Source organism: Rhincodon typus, chromosome 21 (genome assembly GCF_021869965.1).
Source record: "Rhincodon typus isolate 14 chromosome 21, sRhiTyp1.1, whole genome shotgun sequence".
Taxonomy (NCBI): Eukaryota; Metazoa; Chordata; class Chondrichthyes; order Orectolobiformes; family Rhincodontidae; genus Rhincodon; species Rhincodon typus.
In genome coordinates this window covers 6218942-6232987 of record NC_063352.1, presented here as the reverse complement: position 1 = coordinate 6232987, position 14046 = coordinate 6218942, and the positions used below count along the sequence as shown (strand labels likewise).

The 14046-nt window shown below is 37.7% G+C and overlaps 1 protein-coding gene across 1 annotated transcript in view; it reads left to right on the top strand.

Annotated features, from left to right (window-relative positions):
* wdr90 (WD repeat domain 90) overlaps positions 1-14046 on the top strand; it is a 69609-nt gene that overhangs the window by 29794 nt on the left and 25769 nt on the right. The window contains exons 16-25 of the mRNA XM_048609666.1: positions 1900-2018; positions 2873-3034; positions 4225-4355; positions 5770-5886; positions 6857-7092; positions 7627-7766; positions 7924-8054; positions 11416-11546; positions 13052-13213; positions 13807-13935. Coding sequence (XP_048465623.1) covers positions 1900-2018; positions 2873-3034; positions 4225-4355; positions 5770-5886; positions 6857-7092; positions 7627-7766; positions 7924-8054; positions 11416-11546; positions 13052-13213; positions 13807-13935 — 1458 coding nt within the window. The remainder of the gene's footprint in view (positions 1-1899; positions 2019-2872; positions 3035-4224; positions 4356-5769; positions 5887-6856; positions 7093-7626; positions 7767-7923; positions 8055-11415; positions 11547-13051; positions 13214-13806; positions 13936-14046) is intronic.

The following is a 14046-nucleotide window of genomic DNA, read 5'->3' as shown; positions in this document are numbered from 1 at the left end:
CTTGGTGTATTTCTGCATTGTATCCTGCAGATGGTACTCACTGCTGCTACTTCTAGATGAAACTAATTGATGTTAAATCAGACAAATAAAATTATTAACTCATGACTTGGTTAATACTCCAGTCTTCTGTCCTTACAAGACCAGTAACCTTTCTCAGATACTTAGCCGATAAACTTGAAGTCTGACATAAAAGCAAAAAAATGCTGGAAATACTTTGATTTAGAGAACATCTGTGAGGAGAGGAATAATTCATGTTTCAGGTTTGAAAGGTGAACTGGGAACATTTTCTTCCAGATGAAACAGTAATCACAACTACTTGCAATTCAGTGTATATATAATCTCCTCTACCTTGGAGAGACCAAGCACAGGTGAACTAATTGCTTTGTGGAATGCTTCAATTCAGTCTGCAAATATCATCCTAAACTTCCAGTAGTCTGTCATTTAAATCTCCACCCCGTTTCTACTATGACCCTTTTGGTTTTAGCTTACTGCACAGTTCCAATGAAGCTCAAGGAACAGCGCCTCATCTTTTGATTTACACAGTTTACAACCTTCTAGATTCAATCAGTTTAAAAGCATAATCACCACCCCTATTTCTTTTGGACAGCAAAGGTTGGTAATGGTTTTTCTTTGTTCATTTATATCTTCTCTAGTGCCACCTTTTGTTCTTTACCTAGCCCGTTTTTTTTTTTACTTTCTACTGTCATCTCTTTTGTCAGCTAATCACTCCGGCTTTTGATTCTACCTACCGTTTTTCTTGCCTCTCTACCTGCTTAAAACCTGTGAACATCTCTAAATTTTGTCAGTTCTGATGAATGATCATCCAGCTGAAAAGCTAACTGTTTCTGTCTCCACAGATGTCAGCTGGCAGGCTTGGTATTTCCAGTATTTTCTGTTTTATGTCTGATGTTCTCTATGATGCTTAGTGTTTAAGTAGAATGAATCAAACAGGATCATTAGAAGTGTAAATTATAGTACACGTAAAGTATTATTCTTGAGTAGTAGTTTATAAGCTTGTTGAGAAAAAAACTTCATGAATTTCAAACAAAGACTAGGATCAGACAGAAAATTGAGGTTAATGTAAGTTATCATTATCTAACCATAGTTAGATATCTAACTATGTTATTAACTGCAAATACCGAAAGACAAAGTCCTGCTACATTCTGCATTGCAACAGTTCTGAGTAATTTTGCTGATGTTGATATGTAGGCCCTGGAAATCCACAGTCCTACTGCACTGACAGAAGTGCAATGCTAGCATCCTGTGAAAGAATAAGAAAGACATTTACAGAAAAAAATGTGACATTTGAGCATCTAGCTTCCTAGTTCAGTAACATTACCACTCTGCCACTGCTTCTTTGTAACTTCCATTCCAAACTCTACTGTGAAGCTTCATGTAACGATTTTCAAAGATGAATTGAAGTTTCCCGTAGGCATTCATGGTAGTTTCGCACCAAATAGAAAATACTTTTTTTTATAATTGCTGTTCACTTCTCAGGCATTTCATTGAACCATTTTTTAACTTTTAAGGTTTGGATAGGTGGTCGAAGCTTTTGGAAATTCAGACATATCTACAAGAGAGATCTGAAATATGAGAGTCAAAAATAATCTGGGCTATGGAGTCTAACAAGGATCCAAAATATAATAGTGGTGGCAGCATGATATTCAAATCTACAGCATTAGATTGACTGGTGTCTTCAACTAGAAGCTACCACTGAGACAGGGAAACACAGTACAAAGTGACTGGATGAGACACTAAGAAACCATGATATAATGGAAGAGTAGAATTAAAGGTCTACAAATGTAGACAATTGTAGTCAGTTTTCATGTAGGATAATAAAGTAAGGATGTGCAATTGAAGTTGTCTTTAAAGTTACAGGAAAACAATCTTTCACTGCAGATGGTTGTAGTTTGGGACACAGCAAAAGTCAGTCGGGATGGCGAAGTAGTAGTGTTGGCAAAAGCTCACACTGAAGTCGACATTCAGGTCATGAAAATAGCTGTTTTTGATGACACCAGGTGGGACATTGAATATTTTTATATTGGCTTTTCTCTCTCAAATGATGTATTACCTGTAAAGTAAGAATTTGCTCTTCCATAGTAACTGATAAGTTATTTTTTCCGATTTGCATTGAAACTGCAGGTGAATACAAAAGGGTATTATAAACTTAGGTGAAATACTTGCAAGGAAGATCTAGCACATAGACATTTGGCCTAATTGATGTCTACAAATCTTATTCTTCTTCATCTCATCTCAATCTTTCTACTTCCTGCAGTGTACTCAGTTTATTTTTGAAAGAATCAAAGCTTTTTATCTTAACCACTTCCTGTAATATTCAGTTCCACAGTCGAACAACTGAGAATAGATTTTCCTTATTCCCTTATTGGATTCATTAATAACTCCCTTGTATTTATGCCCATAATTTTTGATTCTGTTGCAAGTGGGAGCATTCAATCCACTACCATGCTGTAAACCATTTATAATTTTAAAGATCTTTTGGCTCACCTCTAAGTCTTTTTTTTTCTAAAGAAAAGGCCCTAATCTGATTTTCTACCCTGACAATTGTAATCTTTCAAATCTAGTACCATCCTTGCAAATCTTCTTTGTACTTTAAAAAAAAACTTTGCAGTCTCGGTAGGCTCATGCAAATTTAATGTAGCTTCACTATTTTTCAATTTGAATTTTGTACCCCCAGAAATAAGTTTCAATTCTTTGAGAGCAATTTTTATTGCTTTGCTATTGTTAACTTGTTCACTTGTATTCCTAGATCCCTTTACTCTTCTACTCCATTCAGATTCTTGTTTTCCGAGCGTAAATGCAACCATTGTGACACTGTGACTGTACAGTGATGGGCTCATTGTTTGTCCAACAGGATGGTGTCATGTGGAAGAGATAACATCCGCCTGTGGCGAGTTCGAAGTGGAGCACTGCGATCTTGCCCAGTAAACCTGGGTGAATATCATTGTTTGGAATTTACAGATGTTGCTTTTGAAGAGGGGCATCTGGCTGACAAAGATCCTGCTGACCGAATGCTGTAAGGGCAAAAGTAAACAAAACCAAAAAAAAGTTTTTCAAGACCAGATCCATGTCATATAAATAGTGATTTGATCTAATTTGATCAAACCTGTTAATGTATGTTCCATATTTTATATTCTTTGTTTTAAAACCCACTTAATTTAACTGGGACTGAATATGCCCGATCCATTTTGTTAGCTGTCAATCAAAAGCAGCAAGAAGCAGTTTGGAATGTCTTTCTTGTTAATTGTCTGTATCACATTGAGATTTTTATTGGCCTTAATGTTCACTCCAAAAGATCAGTATTTCAAACTATTTTCTTATTTGACAAATTCAGTGTTCAGGCCAAAAAAAAATTCAGATGATTGTGTCAGGAGATGACATGGTTGAACTGAATAACTTAGAGGGGATAAGGATAGAAACTATAACTATAAGGCTGGCTACATTCTGAAGATCACAGTAATTAGGAAATGAAAATAAGATTTTTAAATTTTCCCCCGTAACCAGGGTAGATTGAAGTTTTTGTGCAGGAGTAAGGGTTTGATATTTGTCATCTTTGGGATTGTGCTGGATCCATACACCTCCCTTTCTTAAAACCTCTTTTAATCTTTAGTCCCTTAATTTCCAAATAAATTGGGTACAGGTATCTGATCTTGCCAACCAGGAGATGAAGGTTGAAATCCACCCTAACAGAATTTTGCCTCCATACATAATTTGTTTATCCACAGTTTGGAGTATTTTTGGTGGTGATGGCAGCAACGTGAAACATTATCTTCTGAAGCCTGGGCAGTTTTCTTATCAACTGAGGGACCATACACTAGTGTAAATTAGCTAATTCAATGCAAACCAGTTTTGATACAAGAGTTTCCTGTTCTCCTGATTCAGCTACAAGGTAAGCCTGGGCCCATCATTGGATTGTGGAATAATTGTAATTTTTCATGGAAAGGGAACTAAAGGAATAAAGTAGTAATAGAAACAATTTATTTTTTCAAAAGTATGAACCTGAGGGCTGCAAGTGATTTAATAGGATTCATATTCTTGAATCAAGACCGACACTTGTGACTTATGAAGATGTACTTCACAATCTCTGATCCTGTCCCTGCCCTTAACCTTTCGCCGTTAATCAAGTTTGGACACAAGAAATGTCATCAATATTGACAATCTGAATATAAACTGTGCATTTATTTATATTATTTTGCTCAATTGCAGCTTTGCATGCAGCAAAAGTGGGCACATCATTGAAATTGATTATAAAAATGTTGTAATTAAGAATGCTCGTCGCTTGTTTCCCTCACAACAAAAGCATTCACACCAACGAGAAACAGTGACATTTAATTCAGGTAAGAGACTGCATTTCTGTGCAAGCATAATAACTTGCATGGGTTGAGTAAAACTAAATGACACATTGCATAATAAATTTCAATTATTGCATTGAAATTATTAGAAAAATAGGTCATTGTGGTAGCATGGCTACATGTAACACAGAAATTATTTGCCACTTCCACAATGTATAACACAAAGTTATTTTCCCTGAAGGGCTGTAATGTGTTTTGAGGGGTCATGATGGAGTAAGAGGAGAGAGGTTGATTTCTCCCCCAGTCTAACTGAGATGAGATAGTGAGTCCTACTATTAGGTGGACTGAATTATAATGGGCTAAGAAACACTTAAGTTTTGCAGTTCAAAAGGAGGTAAAATTGAAGAAAACTCAAAGGTAGAAGTAGTGAATCTGAAGCATCATTTAAAAATACTTCTTTATGTGGGAAAGGGCAATGTAGGAATAAATAGGTCAGGTAGGCTTCTGACATGCATACACAAGCTGTCATTTCTACAAGTAATGCCACTGAGAAACTTAGTGCAATGCACTTTCCCCTCTGCCCTGGGAAAAGGTTGATTTCAGGAAGCCCTGCACACACTGCTCGGTACTGGATAGGGCTGTGGATACAAAATCTTTGGAATAGCTAACAATGCATTTAGATTGTTTTGGGGCTAGTCACAGATTTGTATCATAATATGAATCTCATAGGCTCAATGGTATCCTTCATTTGTGCTTATTTTTGAGTGTTTTCAGCCTAGGCATAATTGGAAATAGGTTTAATTATTACAGTGTATCTTGAAATCCAGCAGGTGGTGCTTTGCAGCTTTGAAATAAATGGAATGAGACATTGTTGCATTAATGTATACAAGATAATTATTCATTTATCTCCGATGTGAAGTCTAATTGAAAATAAAATATCAGACTTTAGAATCTGATAGTCTGAAAAATGGAATGGAAATATTTATCACAGGTTACATGTCAAAATATAAAATATAACGAGTTTTCAATTTGTCTAAGATCTGTTCTGCAACTGTTGTCCATTGTAATAACAATCTACCTTTCAGAAATATTTCAGTTGGACTGCATATTAATTTATGAATTCTTCTTTTGGCTGTGATTGATTGATTGTTTATGGTATTCCATTCTATACATAGTTGGTGGTCCACATTGTCCAGACGCCTTTCTTTCCCCATTATGGCCTGATGGAGTGAGCTTTCAAATTACACAAAGAAAACTATCAAACTTATGGCATGTTCTTCCTTTGTTGCCTAACTATGCATTCAAACAACATTCAGACACTAGCTTGATTGGTTCGAGTGAAGTCAGGAGAAAGCATATGTACATTTTAAGAATGTCTGTAGATTGGAAGTTATATGTTTATGTGATAATCGTTCAGACTAATAGGATTAGTATGCTAAATAATCTTTTTAAATTCCAGGTGCTGGTATTGCCATCAATAGTATCAGTGTTTCCGCTGCATTCTGCGCCACAGGATCTGACGATGGTTACTTGCGACTTTGGCCCTTGGATTTCTCCACGGTCTTTCTGGAAGCAGGTAACTTACTGGACAACTGCCCTTCCTTACTTGACATCAATCCCTAGTAGATTGCTGTTGTAGTTCACTATAAGTTATCATAAATGCACATTGATTTGTCAAAGTACCTGGTGAAGGAAGATTGAGAAGTCGTGTCCTGATCAGCAAAAAGATCATCTCAGCTGTAGACAGAGACCACTGAACTACCTTTCCAGTTATTTCTTCCATCCATAGCACCCATAATTTCAATATCTGTCTATATGTGTACGTAAAGGGGGAGTTGGTAAGTTAATAGTTTTAACCAGTATAATTATACGCTGACAGTTTATAATTATCTATAGATAGAATCTATTTATTTGTAATAAATGACAATTCTTGTTAAGTACAGAAACCTGGTCTGTGCTTTCTGTCAACCTCGGTCTAAAATATTATGCATTTTGTAAAATCTTCAACTTTTGTGATAATTCTAGGAATATTGGGACTTGATTTACAATGTGCTACCCCAGTGAGGCATAACGCAGTGTTCTAACATAATAGTTTGTTTCCAGATGGGCAATGAGTGGTTAATCCAGTGCTTTCAACCAGTAAACTGGCTGGCTAAGCTTGGTAAGACCCCTGTACACATTTGGAGATCTCTAAACCTTGAGTCTGCCATCCTGCAATACAGTTCTCTTTACTTGAGAAACAATTTGTACTTACTCATGGCAGTAGATTTTGGGTTTCCTTAATGCACTGTACTGGAGGCGTTTTTTTTTCAGTAACCTGGCAATGCTTTTGTTCATGTCAGACACCAATCTGACTGAAAAGGAAGCAGATGTGAAAATTGGTTTATGATATCTTTTGCCCTTGACATTGGTAAAATGTCTTTTAACCCTTGCTTAAAACATGTTTTAAACATGTATGTTTCACAAAGTAAGTTTTAAAATTTCAATATGGCGTAAATTTAATGGCTGATCGTACAGAATTGCTTAATCTCTACATCTATTTACAGAACACGAAGGTGGTGTTAGCTTTGTAAGTATTGACCCTAATGGACTGAAAGTGCTTGCAGCAACCACTGCAGGTAACCTAGGATACCTGGATATACCCAGCAGAGGTTATACCACATTAATGAGGTCACATACAAACAAAATTCTGGCTTTCTCAGTGGATGGGATAAGGAGGCATCTTGTTACTGTGTCTGAAGACTGCACCATCCGTGTGTGGGACCTAGACTCTATGCAACAGGTATGTATGTTCAGATTGGGCAGTGAGGATTTTTATCTTTAGAGGTAGATACTTGATGTATTCTGTGTGTACTTGGAGAGTTCCCTTGGGAAAAATGTCAACTGTTTCTAGAGAAGTTATTTTTACTCATAACTTTGGATATAACGAAACATAAAACAAACCTAAGCCTAAATTTTGCTTAAGATTCCCTTTCATAGTTACCTCATTAGAGAAATAATATGATTGCAGTTGTACAATGCCCTGTGGTTAGTTCTCTTTAGGTACGTTTCTCTTTCATCCAGAATAGCAAAAACGTTTTCTATAACCCCATTTTCTCTGTTTCGTGCTCTCACTTTCTCCCACTCCAAATGGGAAACTTGATTCTCAAACTTTTCCAATGAAAGAATTGTGTTATTGTAAGTGATATTGTCTTGCTGTGCATCTTCACATTGGAATAAGAATGAGATGATTTATTTAAACTTAAAGAAATATGTTGACTTACTGATCATATTAATGCAGTTGCCATGTGTAACTGATTGCTTTCCTGAACAATAGTTGTACGACTTTGTGAGTGCTGAAGAGACACCGTGTGCTGTGACATTTCACCCTACACAGCAAATTTTTGCTTGTGGATTTAGCAGTGGAGTAGTGCGAATTTTTAATGTGGGGAATTCAAGTCTTCTGGCTGAGCAACGGTGAGTGCTCAACTCTATAGCAATTCATTTTTGATTAAGAACATGTTTTTATTTTCAAGTTTATTTTGTCCAAGCTTTCCAAGGCATGCTTTGCTGTGGAGAGGATGAATGAGGTTTCTGTCCCTGGTTTTGCTAATATTTCATGTGTGGTCTCCAGGCAGCACAGAGGAAAAGTGATTGGACTTGTGTTTTCCCCCAATGGAGAGTATATGTACAGTGCTGGGTCTTTGGGTTCGTTGGCCCTGTACAATGCAACTGAAGAGGGTCACCATGTTATCAGGATCTTGGGTAAGATACAGAGTTAAATCCAGCTGATAATCACTCAGCCAATTACAGCACATTCCAATGGCCATTGCCTTAATTGCAGGGTTAACTGGTACTTAGTGTGGAATGCTTGTAAGGAGGTAAACAGTTTTGAAGGAATTCTATGAAAGGATTGTTTAGTGCAAGTAGCCAAGTGCTGTGTTAACAGAGGCCAAAATGGCTGCTGTCCCGTGACTGCAGTCAGTGATTATATACATGATATTTTTAGTTTACTGAAGCATGATTTAGAGCCGGAATTAACAGGGTGAAAATGGAACAAAGTTTGTATTCTCAAATTAAACAAGGGAACAGATTTCCTCTGGCACTTTGGGCCAAAAGCATTGCAAAATAAGAACATGTGAACTAGGAATAAGAATAAGTGGTTTACTCACCACCTCCTCCCCGCTCTTCCCCCCCGCCAAACCAACTTTTCCCCCATCTGCCCTGCCATTCAATAAGATCATGGCTGATTTGTTTGTAACCTCATGACTATGTTCCTGTGTACCCCTGATGACCTTTTGTCCTCTTCATTAACAAGAATCTATCTGTCTCTGCCTTAAAAATATTTAACGATTCCTACAAATTGTCAATGATTTAGATGAAGGAATTAAACATAACACCTCAATTTACAGATGACACAAAGCTAGGTGGAAGGATAAGTTGTGAGGAAGATGCAGAGATGGTGCAGTGAAATTTGGACAGGCTGAATGAGTAAGCATGCATGGCAGATGCAAATAATGTGGATAAATGTGAGGTTATCCAATTTGGTAGGAAAAATAGGAAGGCAGAATATTATTTGAACGTCTCTAAATTGGGAGAGGGGAACTTTCAATGAGACCTGGGTATCATCATGCACCAATCACTAAAAGTAAGCGTGCAGGTGCAGCAGGCAATAAAGAAGGCAGACTGTGATTGGCCTTCATAGTGAGAGGATTTGAGTACAGGAACAAGGATGTCTTGCTGCAGTTACACAGGGCCTTGATGGGGCCGCACCTGGAATATTGTCTGCAGTTTTGGTCTCCTTGTCTTGTTCTTGAAGTAGAGGGAGTACAGCGAAAGTTTTCCAAATTGATTCCTAGGATGGCAGGACTGATGTATGAGAAAGGATTGAATTGGTCAGGCTTGTATTCACTGGAAGTTAAAAGAATGAGGAGGAATCTCCTTGGAGTCTATTGAATTCTAACAGGACTAGACAGGTTAGATGCAGAAAGGATGTTCTTGATGGTGTTGAGTCTGGAGCAAAGGGTCAGTTTAAGGATAATGGGTAAACCCACTGTGGTGAGTTTGTGGAATTCACTACCACAGAAACTGGTTCAGACCAAAACATTGTGTTTTCAAGGAGAAGGTAGATGTTGCTCTTGTGACTAAGGCATCAAGGGACATGAGGAGAGAGCAGGATTAGCGTATTAAGCTTGATGATCAGCCATGACCATAATGAATGACAGAGCAGGCTTGAAGGGTTGAATCGCTGTTCCTGCTCCAGTCGTCGTCATCGTCTTCCAGTGTGAGAAAAGTTTTGCATCATCTGTTTTAAATGCTTGACCCCTGATTTTTAAAGAGAGACCCCTAGTCTTTGATACTCCTGTAAGAGAAAACATCCTTCCCACATTTACACTGTCAATACCCCTCAAGATCTTACATGTTTCTATCAAATCACTTCTTGCTTTTCTAAACTCCAGTGGATATGTGCCTAACCTGTCAAACCTTTCCTCATAAGACGTTAACTCTTTGCAAGCATTAGTCTGGTAAACCCCTCTGAAGTGCTTCCAATGCATTTATATTTTTCCTTAAATCAGATGACCAGTGGTATGCACATTAATCCAGATGCGGTTTCACTAGCACCCTTTAAAACTGAAGCATAATCTTCTTCCTTTCTATCCAGTTCCTCTTGCGATAAATGTTAACATTGTATTCACTTCCCTAATTATTTGCTGTCCGTGCATACTAACCTTTTGTAATTCATCCACTAGGATACCCAGATCCTTCTCCTCTCACCATTTAGATATTTTGCTTCAAGTCTATTCTTTCTGGCAAAATACTAAGCCTTAGCTGTTTTACAATGGTGCTCTCACTTAAAAAGCACTTTTTGGCTGTCAATCACTTTGGAGTGTCCAGGAATTTTCAAAGTTGAATAGGTAAGTGGATATTTGTCGTTTTATTGGCTTGGTGCACTGTTATCTCTGGAGACCCCCCCCACTGAACTATCATTTAGCCCTTCCCTTTTCATAACTCTGGTGTCCATTGGTAGTGTCATCCTAAAATAGTGTGTCAGGTTCTGTTTATGCTCTGACCCCAGTTTCTACTTAATGAACATCTCAGCCAACTTTTCCACTGTTTCTGATTGACCAAACTGCTTGTGCTTGGCCTGACTCGAGTCCTTGATGAGCAGAAATTTCCTTTGAGTATTGGATAAACTGAAACTTATGTATTTAGCTCCACCACAAACTCAGTTTCTTAGCCACTAACTCAGTTTCTTTCTGTTGCCAAGCCAAAGTGTTTGCAACCATAGCATACTATTTGAAATTAGCTTGTAATCACATATCTGCTTCATCATCAAGACAGCCTATTTCTATCTCCATGACATTGCCTGTCTCCATTTAAGTATTGCTGAAACCTTGGTTCTTTGTTACTTCTAGATTTGATTATTCCAAATGTTATCCTGGCTGTCATTGCATTTTTTACCTTCCATAACTTCAACTGATCCAAAACTACTCTTATGCCAATGCTTAGTGAACTACATTGGCTTTCAATCCAGCAACTCTTGTGATTTTAAAATTCTCAACCTTCTTATCAAATCCCTGTAAATCTTGCTCCTCCCTAGCTCTGTCATCTTTTTCGGCTCTAAAATCCTCTAAGCTTCTCCAGTTCCTTAGTGCATCCCCAGTTACTGCACTCATAGCAGCGAAGTCTCTAAGCTCTGGAATTCCTTCCCTAAATGTCTGCACCTCTCTATCTTTCTCTTAAGGTGTCCTTTAAAAGTTATTATTTGGCCAAGCTTTTCATCATCTGCTCTAATATCTTGTGGTTTGCTGTTGAATTTGAAGTGCATAGAGGAAATAGGATGGTAAGATCAAATGTCATAATGGAGGTTCTATGTTTTCTGTCTATTATAGGTTAATTTGCTGAAAAATCAGGAGTTGAATACTCCCTGCCAGATTTTTCATTGTGTTCTGTTCAGATGATGCTTTGCTTCCAAAGGCTAAAAGGAAAATTCTTCTCATGTATTGACTGAGAGAAAGGGAGATGGTTTATTCCCCTCCATTGACAGTGAAAGCTGTCTTTGCCAAATGATGCTTCAATCTTTGTCTGAAACAATTTAGTCACTCTGTGTCCACTGTTCTTCCAGGTAATGTTGTGGCAAGAGGCAGTTATCATGGTCCAGATGCACTAACAGTGAGCAGTGACAGCCGTTACTTGGCTTTTGTGGGCCCATCTGAATATATAGTCACTGTGATGGATGCTCACTCATTAGATGAGGTAATCTGCCATTGTTTGTCAGAGCAATTTTATCCTAGTCATAACACATTAAGTCTTTTGTAAATGGATGTCTTCTTTGGCGCAAACTGTTGTGTTTTAAATGGTTGTTTGCTGCGATTCCAAATGGACAGTAAATTTGTCTACAACATTGCTAGCTTCTGCTGTTATTTTGGCTCAAGATTGGCAAAACTTGTAAATTTTTATTTATATGTTGGGAAAGCATTTACTTTATTTTGATATTTTAAACAACCATAAGACTTGTAACATTATGCAGCTTGTGAGGTGTCAAGGCATTGAAAAGATGAGACATTTTCCTGCACAGTGTTGTTGCAAGATATTGGTGGCGCAGACAAGACCACACCTGTTCCAGTTGTCATGGGGAGGTGGTCCTTTTACTTGAACCAGTCCTGTCCTTGTGATGGTGTTGCATAAGAAATTCCAAGTTATTAACCCAACAGGGATGCACAAACAGATATATGTCCAAGCCACACTAATGCATATTACACAAATCTACAAGAAAGACTATTCTCTATATATGAACACAGTACATATTACATAAATCTGTGAGAATGTTTGTTTTTGCTGCATAACCAAGCTGCCCCAAGGACTCCCTGTCCGATTTGTGTGCCTTCCATTGATATTATCCTACCTTGGATATTAAGGGGCCCTACTCAAATTGCCAAAAGTTTGAGTACTATCCCAGTCTTGGTTGTTCCCGTATGATCACTGTGACTATAATCAATATGGCCAGATCACACGGATGACTGTCCGAGAGGATCCATACATTAATCAAATATCTGAAACTTGTCTGGCTTTGCTCAAGTTTATACAAGGTCAACCCTTGGGTCTTTCCTGAGGACTCATGGATATTTGGGCTGGGTGTGGCTTCCTCAGATCAGAGGTGCGATTCCTGCTTCCAAACCTCTGGGACCAGTCATGGTACCTTTCCACAATTGTAACAGGACCCTCTCATCCCCGAGTAAGGCATCCTTGGCGTGTTCCCCTCCTGTCTCCCCTTTAGCTTGTCTAGTGTCTGTTTGTCCCTTGTGAATTTTTTTCCCTCTGAATGGGCACAGGGGTGTTTTTATGCATCAGACTGCTTTTTGTATTCTTGACCCTCCATTATATTATGATCACTCAGGCCATACCGGTTTAACATCTTGCCTTTATGCTGTATGCAGAGACTATTAACGTGTGTTTAAATTTTGATTCCATAAATATAACAGGGCTATCATGCAACAGAAGAGAAAAGAGCTTCTGCTGTCATATGCTTTGTGCATTAAAAGAAACATGATAAAATCAGTGATTAAAAATAGTTAACTTTGTGCGTGATTCAGTTTTCATTAGTAACCTGAAATTTTTCCACTTTAAGATGTGCTGTTCTGTGCTGTAGCTTATTAAGTAATTTATGGATGGCACTTATTCCCATGGTGTGACAACTACAATACAGCTTTATCTGTATTAGCAGCAAGAGTCTATTTTCAGCTATAGCCTTTCTCTTGCAGATAATGCTTATAGATGTCAGTATTCTGGACCTGGAGACAACCACCCTTGACACAGCTCTCAAAGTCTGCTATTCGTCTGCTGCAATTAACCAGCTGCTTGTGACCACCTCCTCTAATAAGATTCTGTGGCTGAATGCAAAGACAGGGAAATTAATTCGGGAGGTAGATATCTGGTGGTGAGGGCGTTTCTTAGTAAAACATAGTTAGCTGGTACTTGCACGAATTACATTTGTAACGCTGCAAGAGTAAATGCTGCAACTTAACTTACGGCCAAGATCAGGCCAAGTATTTGAAAAGCACGTTCCTATATTTAGAATTATTAAAGATTTGCTTACAATTCCCCTTCAGCTACTGGAGTATTCTAGATTCAGTTCCTGATTTCAGTTAACTGATTTCATTCAGGTTGAGGTGTTGCAAATGCACTTTGTGTGCCAGTTTGGATTCACTTTTTGATTTAAAATGTTGTGTTTTAATTTGCAAAATTAGAAATTGATTTGTTTGATCAAAATATGTGCAAATTGTTGATTATAGATTCTATCAAGTTGATTTACTTCAGACAGATCATCCTCTTTGGTCAATATGAATATTAATACTAGATTAATAATCTGGGACGGAAAAGACTGTTCGTTGAACTATTACAAGTTATTATCTAAACCAGGTTCTGAGATGAGTATAGTAGACATGCTTATTCTCTCCAGTTTTACAGGTAAGTATTCTTTTTCCTTTGTAGTAATTGGACTTTATTGTTCCAATAGGTTTGTAATATACACAAGACAGTCTCCACATCTTTAGCTGTGAGTGAAGACATTCAGTACCTCCTGACTGCAGGGGAGAAGGTCATTAAAGTCTGGGATTATCATATGAAGCAGGACATTAATTTTCAGGTACGCAATTCCCTTGTTAATGCTTTTGAACGGGTTAGAATTACATAGTACTAATGCACAAGCAAAATCTAAGTTTAGTTTAACTTCTTCTCATTCAAACTGATTTACATT